Genomic DNA, 14,242 nt, shown 5'->3' with positions numbered 1-14,242 from the left:
CTCTTTATCTCTAGATGTCAGTGTGTCCCTCAACAACCAAGTAATCCTATGTGCAATCTTGGACACCTTAGCAATGTGTCCCCTGAACTTTATCTCCCTATCTACCAACACCCTTAAGTCCCTAGCCTCATCAATCTCTTGGAGTACTGTTCCATCAATGTAGTACACAGCTGGTAATCTTTTAATCCCAAAATGCATAACTTTACACTTTTCCACATTGAACTGACATCCATTACCTTTTGCCCATTCTACCAGCTTATTTAAACCATCCTGCAAACTTTCAACATCAGCTTGATTTTTTATTGCACTACCCAACTTTGCATCATCAGCAAACAACTGAATATCTCCCATTAAGCCATTTCCTATATCATTTATATACAAATTAAACAATAATGGCCCAAGCACAGAGCCCTGAGGCACACCACTGGTCACCTGCCTCATCCCGGACTCGGCTCATCCATACACCACCTTCTGGTATCTCTCCCTGAGCCATTCTCCTATCCATATCACCAATTTAGTATCCATTCCCATCTGCTCCATGGGGTATCCTGTCAAAAGCCTTAGCAAAATCCAGAAGTACCACTGTGTAGCCAGTTCCTTTGTCCAACTCAGATGTCATTCTATTATGAAAAGTTAATAGATTGCTAAGGCAGGATCTACCTTTAACAAAACCATGTTGGCCTCTATAGAGTATCATATCCTGATTCACCCATTCTTGAATTTTGTCTTTAACCAACTTTTCCAATACTTTTACCACTACTCCTCAGATGGTGATTAGTCTGTAATAAATAGCTGCTAATATATAGTAATCACTGTATAATTTGACTTCAGTCAAAAGTACTTAGGTGAACCAATTATCCATAGTTACATTTCTTCAAAATCTATGGATAGATTTTATAAGTTCATCATCTTTTTTTAGTATACACAGGAGAAGTCATATGAGTAACAGAATTTTATAAACTTTTTCACAAAATAATTTGCATGTGCAAAGCAACCAATTTTCATAATTTTTCTTGCATAAGAAATAGATAAATATGTTGCTATGTCACATATCATAAAAAATTTTATTTTATATTTTGTGGACTTATTTCAAGAATAACAATAACCCAAGATCAAACTGAATAATTTTATTCTGTTCATTTTATTTGTAATTTTATTCTCTTAGCTCTGTATATGGAATTATGAACAATTCAGATAGTTATGCAGAAGTGTAACATAACTAAACTGTTATTAAAATTCCCAAATGGCAATTCCATCTGTTTACAAATTATAATAATTCATTTATTTTGTTTTACACACACACACAGGCAGAGAAAGAAAGAGAGAGAGAGAGAGAAACAAAATGATGGAATTGTCTAAAAAAATTCTATCAAACTATACTATATTTAATATACTGCTCAAAACAATTAGGGGTTATTTTGGGTAAATTATAAAGTTATAAAAATAATTTACAAATATAACAAGTTTATTTTAAAATATTCTTAATACACAACAGTGTAGAAGTCCACACAACACAGAAGTTCTTTTGTCCACATGTTTCAATTAGTTTTGTTCTCTCTCTCTCTCTCTCTCTCTCTTCCTCCCTCCCTCCCTCTCCGTATGCAGGAGAGAGAGAGAGAGAGGTCTCATTTGGTACTCCCTGACAATGTGGCTATAGCTGAGATGAAATATTAAATACTATTTTTAATTAATTTTCAGTGCTTTTTCAGTCCATTAAACTTTGTTATATCTTCATCTTCAATTTTCATGTCCTCTTTATCATATGATTCTTCTTACATTGCACTTTTTTCAATTTCTCAAGTATTTTAGTAGCCTCCAGTACATTTTTATGCATTTTAGATAATTAATTTTAATATTCTTACCAAAGTCTTCCCATGACTTTGTTAAGGTTTTTACATGCTGTTGTGTTTTTCTACTTGTACTACTCTTGTACATTTGTATATAATATCTGATATTTCTATTCTCTGTACTTTATCAGATCAGATTGTGCTGACTTATTTGTTAGACTGTTTCTATATGCTTTCTTCTTTTTCCATAACTGCCTCTTTAATTTCCTTAGTCCATCATGGAATTCTGAATTTTTTTTTTTTTTTTATTCTTGCAGACAACATTACCATGTTTAATCAATGTTTTCTTCAGTTTGATAATGTGTGTCTCCATAGTTTGAGTCTTGTCTTCAAACTCTGTCATTTTTCTTAAATAGTATTTGTATATTTACATCTACAGTTCACCTCTGAAAGCTGTTTGATATTCATTATTTTTAAAAACTAACTTACATGCTTTACCTTTTAAGATATATTTCAGTTTTATTACTTCTGAGGGACTTTTATTTTTAGCCTTTTTATGTTTTGCAATCTTATGTGCACCTTTTATGATAAGTAGATTAAGATTTTCCTGTATATTATCCCATTTGTCGATTTCTGTTTTTCTGCAATTCTTTCTTGATATAATATTTTTTGGCTACTAATGTATCTTTATAAGATGATATTATCTTTTGATGAAATTATCTTTGTAAGATGAAATAATAAAACAAAATATATAACTTTTTTTCTTCTATTATTATTTTCCCTCTAACTATTCTGCGATCACTTCTTATTCTTGTTTGATTTATTGACTAAAACATGAAATGACAAAATATAATTTATTTCACTTTGATTGTTCGAGTAATCCATGTCCATTTCTGGTTTGGGCTTTTCCAGTTGTTTAAAATCTCCCAACACTATTGTATGGGGTGTAGGATCCTGCTATATTGTATTCATAACTGGTGATTAGTTTACGGAATTAACAACGCATATAAAGTATATTAATTAGAGGTAACTTTAATGAATAACTTCTATATTTCGGCAACATCACATTGCCATCTTCAGGAATGTGACCACCAGTTATGTCTGACCAACGTATAAGCCTTGCTACTAGTATATTGTATTCGACACTATGTCTTAGAATTCTTCAACATCTTCATTTTCATAACAGCTGATTTGTTGGTATATATTATTTTCTGTTTTGATGCTTGCATTATGATGTATGTTATTTGATCTCATATTTGCTATTCGATTTGCTTTTGGCAACAGCCAAGATGTTACATTATGTTGTATTTCAAATCCAGTTTTAATAGTTCATTGGAAAGATCCAATGTTCTGAATTAGTATTTAAATTATACCTCAAATATTCCTTTAAATTGGGTAAAGAAGTGAAATAAAATAACAGACCAAAATATTGTTTATTATTATTATCTAATGCATCAGACGATCAGATAGCATAGTAAATAAATGCATATTTGATAATATTATTTGTCCATTCAGATTATTGTTTATTCACTTTAATATGATATAAAATTGCAGGGCAACAGCAGTGAAGTTTCTGGTATAGATGATGCAAGTCAGTTTAAGGTTGTTAAAGATGCATTGGCAGTTATAGATTTCAGCAAAGAAGAAGAGCAGGTAAGAAGAAATCAAATTTTTCAGCACATTTATTAAACTAACATTTTATCAATATTTTTTCTTTTTTGTAAATGATGCAGTTAGGAATTTTTCAGGGATGAAGATTGCCTATGTTTTGGTATGTGAGATACTGAACAATATATTTATATATGCCAAATTTCATTGTGAAAAGACTTTCCTCTCTATTGTGGTCTACAATAACTGTTAATATATCAAATAATTATCTTTTACTGGTAAAAAAAAATCTACCAGAGGGTGAAGTTATAGTTGGACTTGTTAAGAGGTGACAACGAAAAATATATGTTTCAGTTATTTAGAATTTTTTCTTTATATTTACAGGGAGTCAGATTTAGATAGAACATATATAGTCTGCAGATAGCTTACAGTTGTTGAATTTGTATTTCAACATTTTACCATCTTTATTAGTGTTCTATGTTGCAGTGTTTGAATAATGGTGGCTGCTGCAATTCAGTTTGTTGATAGGTTATTTCCCAGTCTGCCACCATTTAAAGACTACATTTTATACAGCATACTATGGGATTTTGTGGTATGCTGTGCTTGCAGCATGTTTGCATCTTAGTAGTTGGAAATGTAGCAGGTGAGAGACTGGGCAGTGCATGCCTGCTTAAAATGTAGAAAATGGGAAGGACTTGGTGATATTGAAATTAGCATAACAGATTTTAGCAGAGTTACATTACATCAAAAATGAGTGAATCCTGACACACACAGAGAGAGAGAGAGAGAGAGAGACAAGTAGCATGATTGAGGATGAGGAAGATGAGCAGCATGTACATAAGAATATAAAAATTAGGGAGTGTAGTAGGTTTGAAAAATGGCTTAGTTATGGAAGTTAGTGTTGATTGGGACGATGAATGTTGAGTGAGAGTAGTTTGCTTGGAGAGTGATAGATGCAATGAAGGAAGAAGTGCAACCTATGAGGAATGAGTTAAAAAGTGTTGTGAAAGAAAGGATTAGAAGACTGGAAAGAATGGATGTGAAGCGAATGAGGGTAAGAGTGAGAGAGAGTTATTGGAATGATAGAAGAGGAGAGAATAGGAGAACAAGGAGAAGAGAGGGAATGAGAGGAAGGCAAGACAGTGAAGGAGCTAGCGATGGAGAGATGACAGGAAGCAGGTAAGTTGGAGGGCAAGCAGAGAAATTGTCAGAGGAGAGAGAGAAGCAGGTGGTGGAAAGCAAAATAGAATGCCAGAGGAGAGTGTGTGCCTGGAGGATGTTAATCTCAGCTCTTTACTTTATGCAGATGATGTTGTACTTTTAAATAAATCTGGTACAAGTCTGCAAGATTCCCTGACTAAATTGCTAACTTTTGTAATAGATTTGGTACAAAGACAATGAAAATAAGCAGAAGCATTGAAAATATTAACAGCATTATGAATGGAGAACCTATAGAACAAGTAAAACATTTTAGCTACCTAGGTATATGATTTTTAGTAAAGATGATAAATTAAATATGGAAATAGACAATAAAATCAGGAAAGCTGGTATGGGCAACTGAATAAATTTATATGGAATAACAGAGAAATTAATCAAACCACTAAATTAGCTGTAATACATGACAATGTTCAAAACAATTTCAACTTATGGATCTGAGAGCTGGGTTAGAAATAAAACTCTTGACCAAAGACTTACTAGAAACTACAGATATGAGTGTCCATATTAAAAATGAGGATATTAGGAATGAACTTGACATCGTTAACATCCAGGAATATGCTAGCAGAGCTAATCTCAGGTGGTATGGTCTCTTAAATGGAATGGGAGAGGAAAGATTAGCAAAACGAGTGTTCTTTGCAAGGTTGGCAGGAAAAAGACCCACAGGAAGACCAAGATGTAGGTGGATTGATACAGTGAAAAGTACCTTAGAAGACAGAAATATAAGATCCAATAAAGTTGGAGTCTTGACAGGTAACAGATTGATTTGGAGAAAAATTATAGATAGGAATTTGGTAATGATGTTTTTCATGTAGTACTATCATACATGTAGTTCGACTGAAAGTTTGAATTTTTAAATCCATATGACACTTGCCTTAAATGCTATAGCCTCATAAAATCACTTTTTTAAAGAATAATAAATAATTTGTTCTTTTTTCTTGAATCAATTGAACAGAAATGAGAACATTTCTTTGATTTCGATGTAATCCGTGAAACTAGAATCATTTTCATTTTTTCCATGAACTGCCACAACATGCTTTCATAGTCATGGAACTTTTATATGTATTTTTAATTTTTTCAGCAATGACATGGAGTATTGATTCATTAAGTAGACCCACTGATATTATATCCTTCATATTTTTCTCTGTCTTCTGTCACAACTGGAAACCTTTCTGCTAAGGTAATCCTTTCTTTGAATATTTATTAGAATTAATGTTGTAGGGTTCATTGTTTGGTGCGGGGCGGGGGGGGGGGACAATTACTAAACAATAAATTAAAAGCTGAAGATAAGCAGCTAAGAAAATTCTCAAACAAAGGTGGAAGTTATACTAACATTGTAACATTTTCACATAAACAAACTGAGTCACTCTCCAACATTACAAGTTAAACATGCCTGACCTTGAATTATTAATGTCTTTTTTTTTTTATCTATTATTATTATTATTTTGACATGTCATTCATGTAGTTCATTTTGACAATATTAGAATCTCTTATTAAGCTCAGTTATTACTTTTTTAAAATTCTGACATTTTATTTAAATACAGTTGACCACAGAACAACATGGAGGTTGTGGCTGCTGACTCCCCCCCCCCCCCCCCGTATTGTTAGAAAATCCGCGTATGACTTTTGACTCCCAAAAATTACTACTAATAGCCTACTGTTGACCAGAAGCCTTACCAATAACATAAACAGTCAATTAACACATATTTGATATGGTATGTATGTATATATACTGTATTCTTACAATAAAGTAAGCTAGTGAAAAGAAAATATTATTAAAGAAAATCATAAGGAAGTGAAAATACATTTACAGTACTGTACTATATTTATCGATACTGTAAGTTTTACTCAAAAATGAAAAGATAATGTGAAAAAGAAATTAATATTTGTTTATAGGTATAACGATTCATCCATTTATTTATTTATTTATGCTTATGGCTACATGAAACTGGTAAGTGATAAGTACAATCACAATTTCCAGCAACAAATGATGAAAATCTTAACATATAAAAGTTCATTACATAAAAGGCACAACCAGCTTTCTAAGTCTTTCCTTTTTTTTTAATAAATAAAGTAAAAGTAACTTGTCATAATCAAGCTAGGGACAGTTATCATCCTGCTGTAACAAGCATGACAAGGCTGCATGTGTTCTCACAACATTTCATAACATAAATGTAGCTGTATCCTAGGTTTAATTAGAGAGCAGTTGTGTCTTGTGTGAGAAAACTTGATCCATTAGAGGAGGCCCATTTCACATTACATCATCATCTTCTAACATGAGGAAGAGTTCTGTTGATACCATGACAAGGACTATGAGAGTGACTATGAGAATAATGTCTTCATGGTGAGATGGGACCGTGATCTTCTGTTTCCTCCATAACCACCGCCACCACCATACCAACTACAACTCATCCGTCACTTTGTAAATGTCCAGTAGGCCACTACTGTGAAATTGGTGCCTTGGGCAGTCATACACAATATGAGTAATCGTCTGAGCCACGGGAGAACAATCACAATAAGGGTGATCTGACAGCCCCCATTTATGTAGAAGATAGCCACATCTGCCCTGACTAGTTCTGATCCTGTTTATTGATGACCAAATCTTTCTAGGAAGATCAAAACCAGGCTGCGGAGCACAGGGATCTTCTACCAGGAAGCCGTAGGCCACTACTGTGAAATTGGTGCCTTGGGCAGTCATACACAATATGAGTAATCGTCTGAGCCACGGGAGAACAATCACAATAAGGGTGATCTGACAGTCCCGATTTATGTAGAAGATAGCCACATCTGCCCTGACTAGTTCTGATCCTGTTTATTGATGACCAAATCTTCCTAGGAAGATTAAAACCAGGCTGCGGAGCACAGGGATCTTCTACCAGGAAGCCGTTTGTTGGTAGATTGTTGGACTAGTATTCTCTCCATATGTCAGATATTGATGGCAGCACAGCTGAAGAGAGTTTGTCCATGGACCAGAGAGGCTTTCTAGATTTGAGGCGAAGACTAGGTGGGTTTATGAGAGTCTGATGTTGGGGCAGGAGTGGGTTGCTCATTGCTTTATTAAATTCCTTAATCAAGGCTTGTCTTTTCTGTATGTGTGGTAGAGCAATGTTAGATAGAACAGACAGCCAGGAGAGAAGGGTGCTTCTCACTGTCCCACTAATTGTGCACATGGTAGAGTTTAACTAGGTGTCTATAATGTTAGTGTGTGTATTTCTTTCCCAGACAGGGGCACAATATTCTGCTGCAGAGAATGCAAGGGCTAGTGCAGATGACCTTAGGACTTCTGTACCACAACCCCAGGTTGTTCCAGCAAGCCTTGAAATGATATTATTTCTGGTTTTAATTTTATTGGAGAGGTTGTTGATGTGCCTTTTGTAGGTTAGGCTTCTGTCCAGGCTCACCCCAAGATATTTTGGGTGAGGTTTGTATTCTACCATTTTTCCACAGAAAGAAAGGTTGAGTTGTCGATTCGCCTCTGCATTGTACAGGTGAAATACTGAGGACATTGTTTTCATTGGATTTGGCTTCAAGTACCACTGCTTGGTTCATCCATTGATAACAAAGAAGCAGCAATACGATTGCTTTATGGTAGCCTAGCCTATACACTAATGAATGAATTGTTGTAAAATTTTTATGCTAATTAATTAATTTAACTAATTAATAACAGTTAATTTTATGCAGTTATGATTTAACACTGCATCTTTACATTTGTTTGTGGGCATAAGTTTTGATAAATTTTAACTTTTTATATGTGTATACTTTATGGTAGTAAATGATAAAATAGATTAGTATCTACATATATTTTAGGCATTCATGACATACCTTACTTTTTCTTAATTTTGTCGATATTTATAGTTCATCTACGAGTTTTTTCCAAATTGTCACAAATTTCCAAAAAACTTTCCAATATATTTATTCATTAAAAAAATGTTTTTAAATTGGACTGCAGTTTAAACTCGCATTCTTCAAGGGTCAACTGTACTCTGTTTCATTAATAAATTTGTATTTCATCTATATTTATGTAGATATGAAATAACATTTATACTAATTATGATACCAATTATTTAATATGATAATTATGCCAGTTATAATAGTCACATCATAATTATTATAAGAATCGTAAATCTGAGACATTTTTTTTCCTCCTTAGGAAATGTAGCTTAACTTTGAATAATATAAATGTCATCTCAAATTGCAGGCATTATTTGCAATTGTGGCGTCAGTACTACATCTGGGTAATATTGGATTTGTTGAGGAGAATGGAGTAGCTGTGATTGCCCTAGATAAACCGGTTAGGGTTGTTAGTAAGGTAAGTATATCTTATATATATATAATTTATATGGTGTTTGATGTAGCATATTTTATGGTTTATGTTTCTTGTATTTTTAAAAACAAAATATGTAAAAAAATGGCTAAAACATACTAAATGAACACACTCCTGTGTTAATTCATTTAAATAAGAATGAAGATGCTTTGTTTTCCTCTTTAGTTCAAGTTGGGGCTGGGTGAAAAGAAGAGGGATACTAGAAGTTCAGGAAAGTAAAGTTTGGAATTTTAAGTTATGTTCATAAGGCTGCAGGAGTAAATGGGATATGATCACCATATATATTAAGGATTCAACTTGGTCGTTCAACAATAATGTAGCAATTAGAACAGTGCCAGGAGTATAGTGTGACTGCAATAAGAGAGAAGCCAAATCAATCTGTCAAAGTATAGATCAATTTGTGTATCTGGCTTGGTATTGAAAGTGTTAGAGAAGCTGGTTTAGAATACAAACTTGGATTGATGATAATATACACCTTTCTAGAGAGAAGCATGGATTTAAGGAGAGGTTTTGTGTTGGTAATGTGTAAATTTTAGAAAAGGGTGATAAATGTATTGGGAAGGGGACATACTTATATTGTAATTTTTTTCCCTTGATTTTGCAAAGGCATTTAATGGAATACCACACGACGGCTGCATTTGAAATTGACTAGGATAGGAATGGATACTTGATAGCCTGATAACCGGGATGGTAGTAAGTTGTGTATGGGGATACAATATATTTAGAGGGAAAGGTGGTGAACAGGGTATCACATGGTTCTGTTCTGGAACTAATGTTACTTGACATATATAGTGATAATGTAGTTCAAGTTTGAGAGTAGATATTCAGTTGTTTGCCAATGAAGCTAAATTGGGAAGTGGAATTTCAGGAAGCTCTGATGTGGCATTGTTACATTGAATAGGTTAGTACAGAAGGATGGTACAGAAAGTGACATGGAATTAGTAATTGAGAATGAGGTTTGTATTCGAGTGTGATTGGAAATCTCATATAACAAGGTATATGCAACACTTGTAGATTTATTATTATTATTAACATTTGACCTCTATTGAGTTAGAGACTCATTGTGAGAAGTACATACTATCGCACATCAAGCTCATCCAATCATGCCTTTAATTGATTCAATGTGTCTACATTGACAACACACTCAGACAAGGCATTCCACTTACCAGTACCATATATTATCGCGGCGTATAATGCAATCCACGTATAATGCGAACTAGAAATTTTGTTTGAAAACTATCCCTAAAATGCCATGTCCATGTATAATGCAATCTGTTAATCTTGTTCCATAACATTATAAATAATACAATACGAATTAACGAAAGAAATATTTATTTTAAAACAAAATGTCAAAATCCTTTAAATTCTTCTTCATCTTTTGAGTCGTCAAACATTTCATTTATAAATTCATCTGTAGGATTGCATCATCAGTGTAGCAGTTGTCGTCATCATCTTCATGCTCTCCAATTTGTTGTGCATCATTCTCGCTTTCGTATATGACGTGATCTTCGGATCCATCCATTGAATTACTTATTCCACATTTAAGAAACGAGCATTGAATAATTTCAGATGGTATCGAATCCCATGCTTCTTTAACCCAGCTGGTGACTAGGGTGATCTCAGGCTTCTGAAAATTCCCACCCTTTGTCATCTTCTCCAAACCAGATGACATCCATTCTCTCCATTTTTCACGTAAGTGATCTTTAAATGGCTTATTCAAGCTGACATCAAGCGGCCGCAGAACGGAAGTTAGACCACCCGGTATGACTGCTAGGTCTGTACATAGCTCACGTTCTTTCTCTTTGCTTGCCTCTGTTAAATGTACCCGGAACATATCCCAGACTAGCGTGCTTTGTTGACGTAACAAGCTACCTGGATGTATGTTCCATACTTGATCCAGCCACAATTGTACACCTTCTTCATCCATCCAACCTTTCTGATTGGCGCGAACAATTACACCTGGTGGAAATTTCATATGCTTCGGAATTTTCTTCCTTTTAAATATCACTGTTCGCTTTAATTTAGTTCCGTCTGCCATGCATGCTAGAACAATGGTAAAATGCGTTTTTTCATGTCCCATTGTTTTTATGAAGACACCCTTTTCACCAACTGAGTTTACTGTTCGATTCCCAGGCATATCAAAGTACATGGGCGTCTCATCCATATTGCCAATTTGGGAAAGTTCATATCCGTGACACTTCCGTAATTTTATGATAAATTTATGGAAGGACTGCACTTTTTCTTCAAGCTGCTTTGGTAACTTCTGCGCAATTTTTGCTCGGTGTCGTAATGTTAATGCTTTGCGTTCCATAAATCTGTTGCACCACCCAGGCGAAGCAAGAAAACATGAAATACCTGGTGTGTCCTTGAATTTACCATTCTTGAGTTGTAGAGCTCGAAAACGAATTGCATTTCTTGTTACTATAATGCCATCTTGTCGTTGCATCAAAATCCATTCATTTAGCTCTTCTTCGAGTTATGGAAAGGATGCTACATCTCCACGACGAGTACGTTTCGTTTTGGGGATTTTTTCAAGACTGTCTTTTTGCTTACACCAAAGTCTAATATTACTCTCTGCTACACCAAATTCTCTCATAGCAACACTGTTATTATGTTCTTCTGCAAACTGCACGACACACAATTTAAATCCTGCTTCAAAAGATGAACGTTTACGTTTCTGTTGGCTCATTTTCAGGCTAGGTTTGTTTAACAAATAATATTTAAAATGAACTGTGGTTAAACTGATACACCTAACTGTGCTCTATCTATCCCACTGTGCTCTATCATTCGGCAATGGAGAGCGCATCATATCTGTGCATAATGCCAGTAATGTAAGTAGCTTTATGCGCAGATATGATGTGCGCTCAGTCGCAGAATGCGAGTGGGTCAAGTAGATTTGGTTGCATGGGCATTAGGTAGTATATATTGTGTGTGCAAGTCTAATAAGATGTTATATTTTTTAGGATCCGCATATAATGCGAACCCCTAACTTTAAGTAGTATTTTTTACCATAAATTTTTCGCATTATACGCGATAATATATGGTAATTACTAAAATTGCTGAATAGCAAATTTATTGAAATTGTCACTTCTTTGATACTTCAGTTTGTTAAGATACTTAACAAACTGAAGCTTTTCATGTAAAGCCACCTAGAAGCTACCCCTACACCCAATTGTTGATGATATAAACCAATCCTACATGCAAATTTTCTAAATATTTGGCAAAATCACTAAGATCCCCTTACACATATTTATTTCTTTTATGTAAAAAAATTCCTTCACCTAATGACACTCTCCTTTAACACACATTTAGGAGTATATGAAGTGTCCTGTGCTTTGACCTGGCTTACTATGGACAGACAGGAAGATCTGTTAACATCATCTCAGAGAACTTAAGACATGCCTTGGATATTCTTTCATGCAGGATTAGATTGAAGAAAACAAATCACTGTACAGAAGTTATTACAAGTCAGAAAGATCGTTTTTGGAATCGGCAGTAGATTTAAAACATTTCCTTAACTTCAACAAGTATGGTTGTATAAATTTACCCAAAATCCGGGAGACAGTAGTTCTAAGATCAAATTAATATGTCAACCCCTGCCCCTCTCTCTCTCTCTCTCTCTCTCTCTCTCTCTGTATTCAATAATAGATAGACCCAATTAAGACTTCTAAATGTTCCTACTTATAACTAATTGTTGCTGTTTGTGTATGGTGACAAACTGTTTATGCTCTGAAGGTGCTAGGTAGAAAACCAGTGAAATCTCAGCAGATGAAGTGAACAAATATATTATTTGATTTCTTATTTATCTTTAAAATTACCTGTGGCATGATTATAAACAACAAATTACACAATAACCAATAATTAACTTTAATGAAATGAAAGTACAGATATTTTGTACTGAAAATAACAGTACATCATCTGTGTGTGTGTGTGTGTGTGTGTGTGTAGAAACAAGCAAATCAAAGAAGTGCTGTTATAATGATTGCAGAGGAATTGTGCCACAAAGTGTGGAAGTTGATGGTGCATGCATGGATTTTGAATCTGTGTGGTGCAAATTTGAAATAAACAGGTTAGTATATCTGATAGGAGGCTGTTATAGGCCAGGGAATGCAGAGAATACTGATTGTGAAATGTTTAGATAAATTAGTTGGGCATGTAAAAAAGAAGGTGATCTTGATGGCAGACCTTAATTATAGGAATATAGACTGGAAGGAGGAGATAGTGTATGGGAAAAAGGAGAGTGAGTTTGTGAAATTTCTGAGAGATAAGTATCTTAAGCAGCACATGATTGAAACAACTAGAGGCTTTAATGTTTTGGATTTGGTGATAACTTCACAGGATGTAATTATTAGAGGTATTGACCCTGCTGCCATTTGGTGAGCGTGATCATGTGGTACTTGTTTGGGAAGTGATGAAACAAGAAAAGTTCGTTGCCAAAAATGGATACATACGGAAGTATAAAGCAGGTGATTATAGGAAGCTCTGTAAGCAGTTAGCATCAGTACGTTATAGATGAGCTGAGTGAGATGTTGATAATGCATGGAAACTCATAAGACAGTATCTGACAAAAAGCAATGTATGGCTGCATACCGAGGGTAAAGCGAGGAAATAGAGTGGGAGTGAAATGGATGAACAGTGAAATCAAGCATGCTGTGCTGGAAAAGAAAATGTTATGGAGGAGGTACAATACAGTGGGTGGTGATCAGATTCATGAAGAGTATAAGGTTCAGGCTAGAAAGGTGATGAGCATGGTAGAGAAAGAAAAGGTGCACTATGAGAGGAGATTGGCTGGTCAGGCCAAGGTTAACTCAAGGGAATTTTTCTGCTACATGACAAGCAAGAGGAAGAATACTTACGGCAGACTAACATTGGTGGATAGTCATAGCTGCAAAGGATATAGTGGGATTATTGAACGAGCACTTTATTAGTGTATATCATGCTGGTATAAATTATCTGGTACAATATATAGAAGAGGCAAGTATTAGGAGAATTGGAAGCAAAAGAAACAGAGGTGTATCAGATGTTGATTGGGTTAGATGTGAATAAGGCTGTGGGAATGGATGACATATCACCACTTATGCTTAAGGAATGTGCATAAGTGGTGATTAACCAGGTCAAGGGCATAACAGTTGGTTATGTCCTTGACTTGGTTATTTAATGAAAGTCTTGCAGTGGGTAGGGTTCCTAAGGAGTGGAAAGAGGAGAAAATAGTACCACTCCACAAGCTAAATAGTACCACTCCAATTATAGGCCAGTCTGTATAATTGCAGTTATACAGACTGTTGTGGTCAAGGAATTGGAGAGATTG

General features: G+C 34.7%; 1 protein-coding gene across 5 annotated transcripts in view; it reads left to right on the top strand.

Annotated features, from left to right (window-relative positions):
- Myo61F (unconventional myosin 61F) overlaps positions 1-14,242 on the top strand; it is a 744,085-nt gene that overhangs the window by 245,845 nt on the left and 483,998 nt on the right. For all 5 annotated transcript variants that reach the window (XM_090391651.1, XM_090391648.1, XM_090391650.1 and 2 more), the window contains exons 7-8: positions 3,342-3,440; positions 8,809-8,919. In XM_090391651.1, coding sequence (XP_090247777.1) covers positions 3,342-3,440; positions 8,809-8,919 — 210 coding nt within the window. The remainder of the gene's footprint in view (positions 1-3,341; positions 3,441-8,808; positions 8,920-14,242) is intronic.

This window comes from Typopeltis vanoorti, chromosome 4, assembly GCF_054136105.1.
Source record: "Typopeltis vanoorti isolate ZY-2024b chromosome 4, IOZ_Tvanoo_1.0, whole genome shotgun sequence".
NCBI lineage: Eukaryota > Metazoa > Arthropoda > Arachnida > Uropygi > Thelyphonidae > Typopeltis > Typopeltis vanoorti.
Note: the sequence above shows the minus strand (reverse complement) of the source record. Positions and strands in the feature narration are given on the sequence as shown.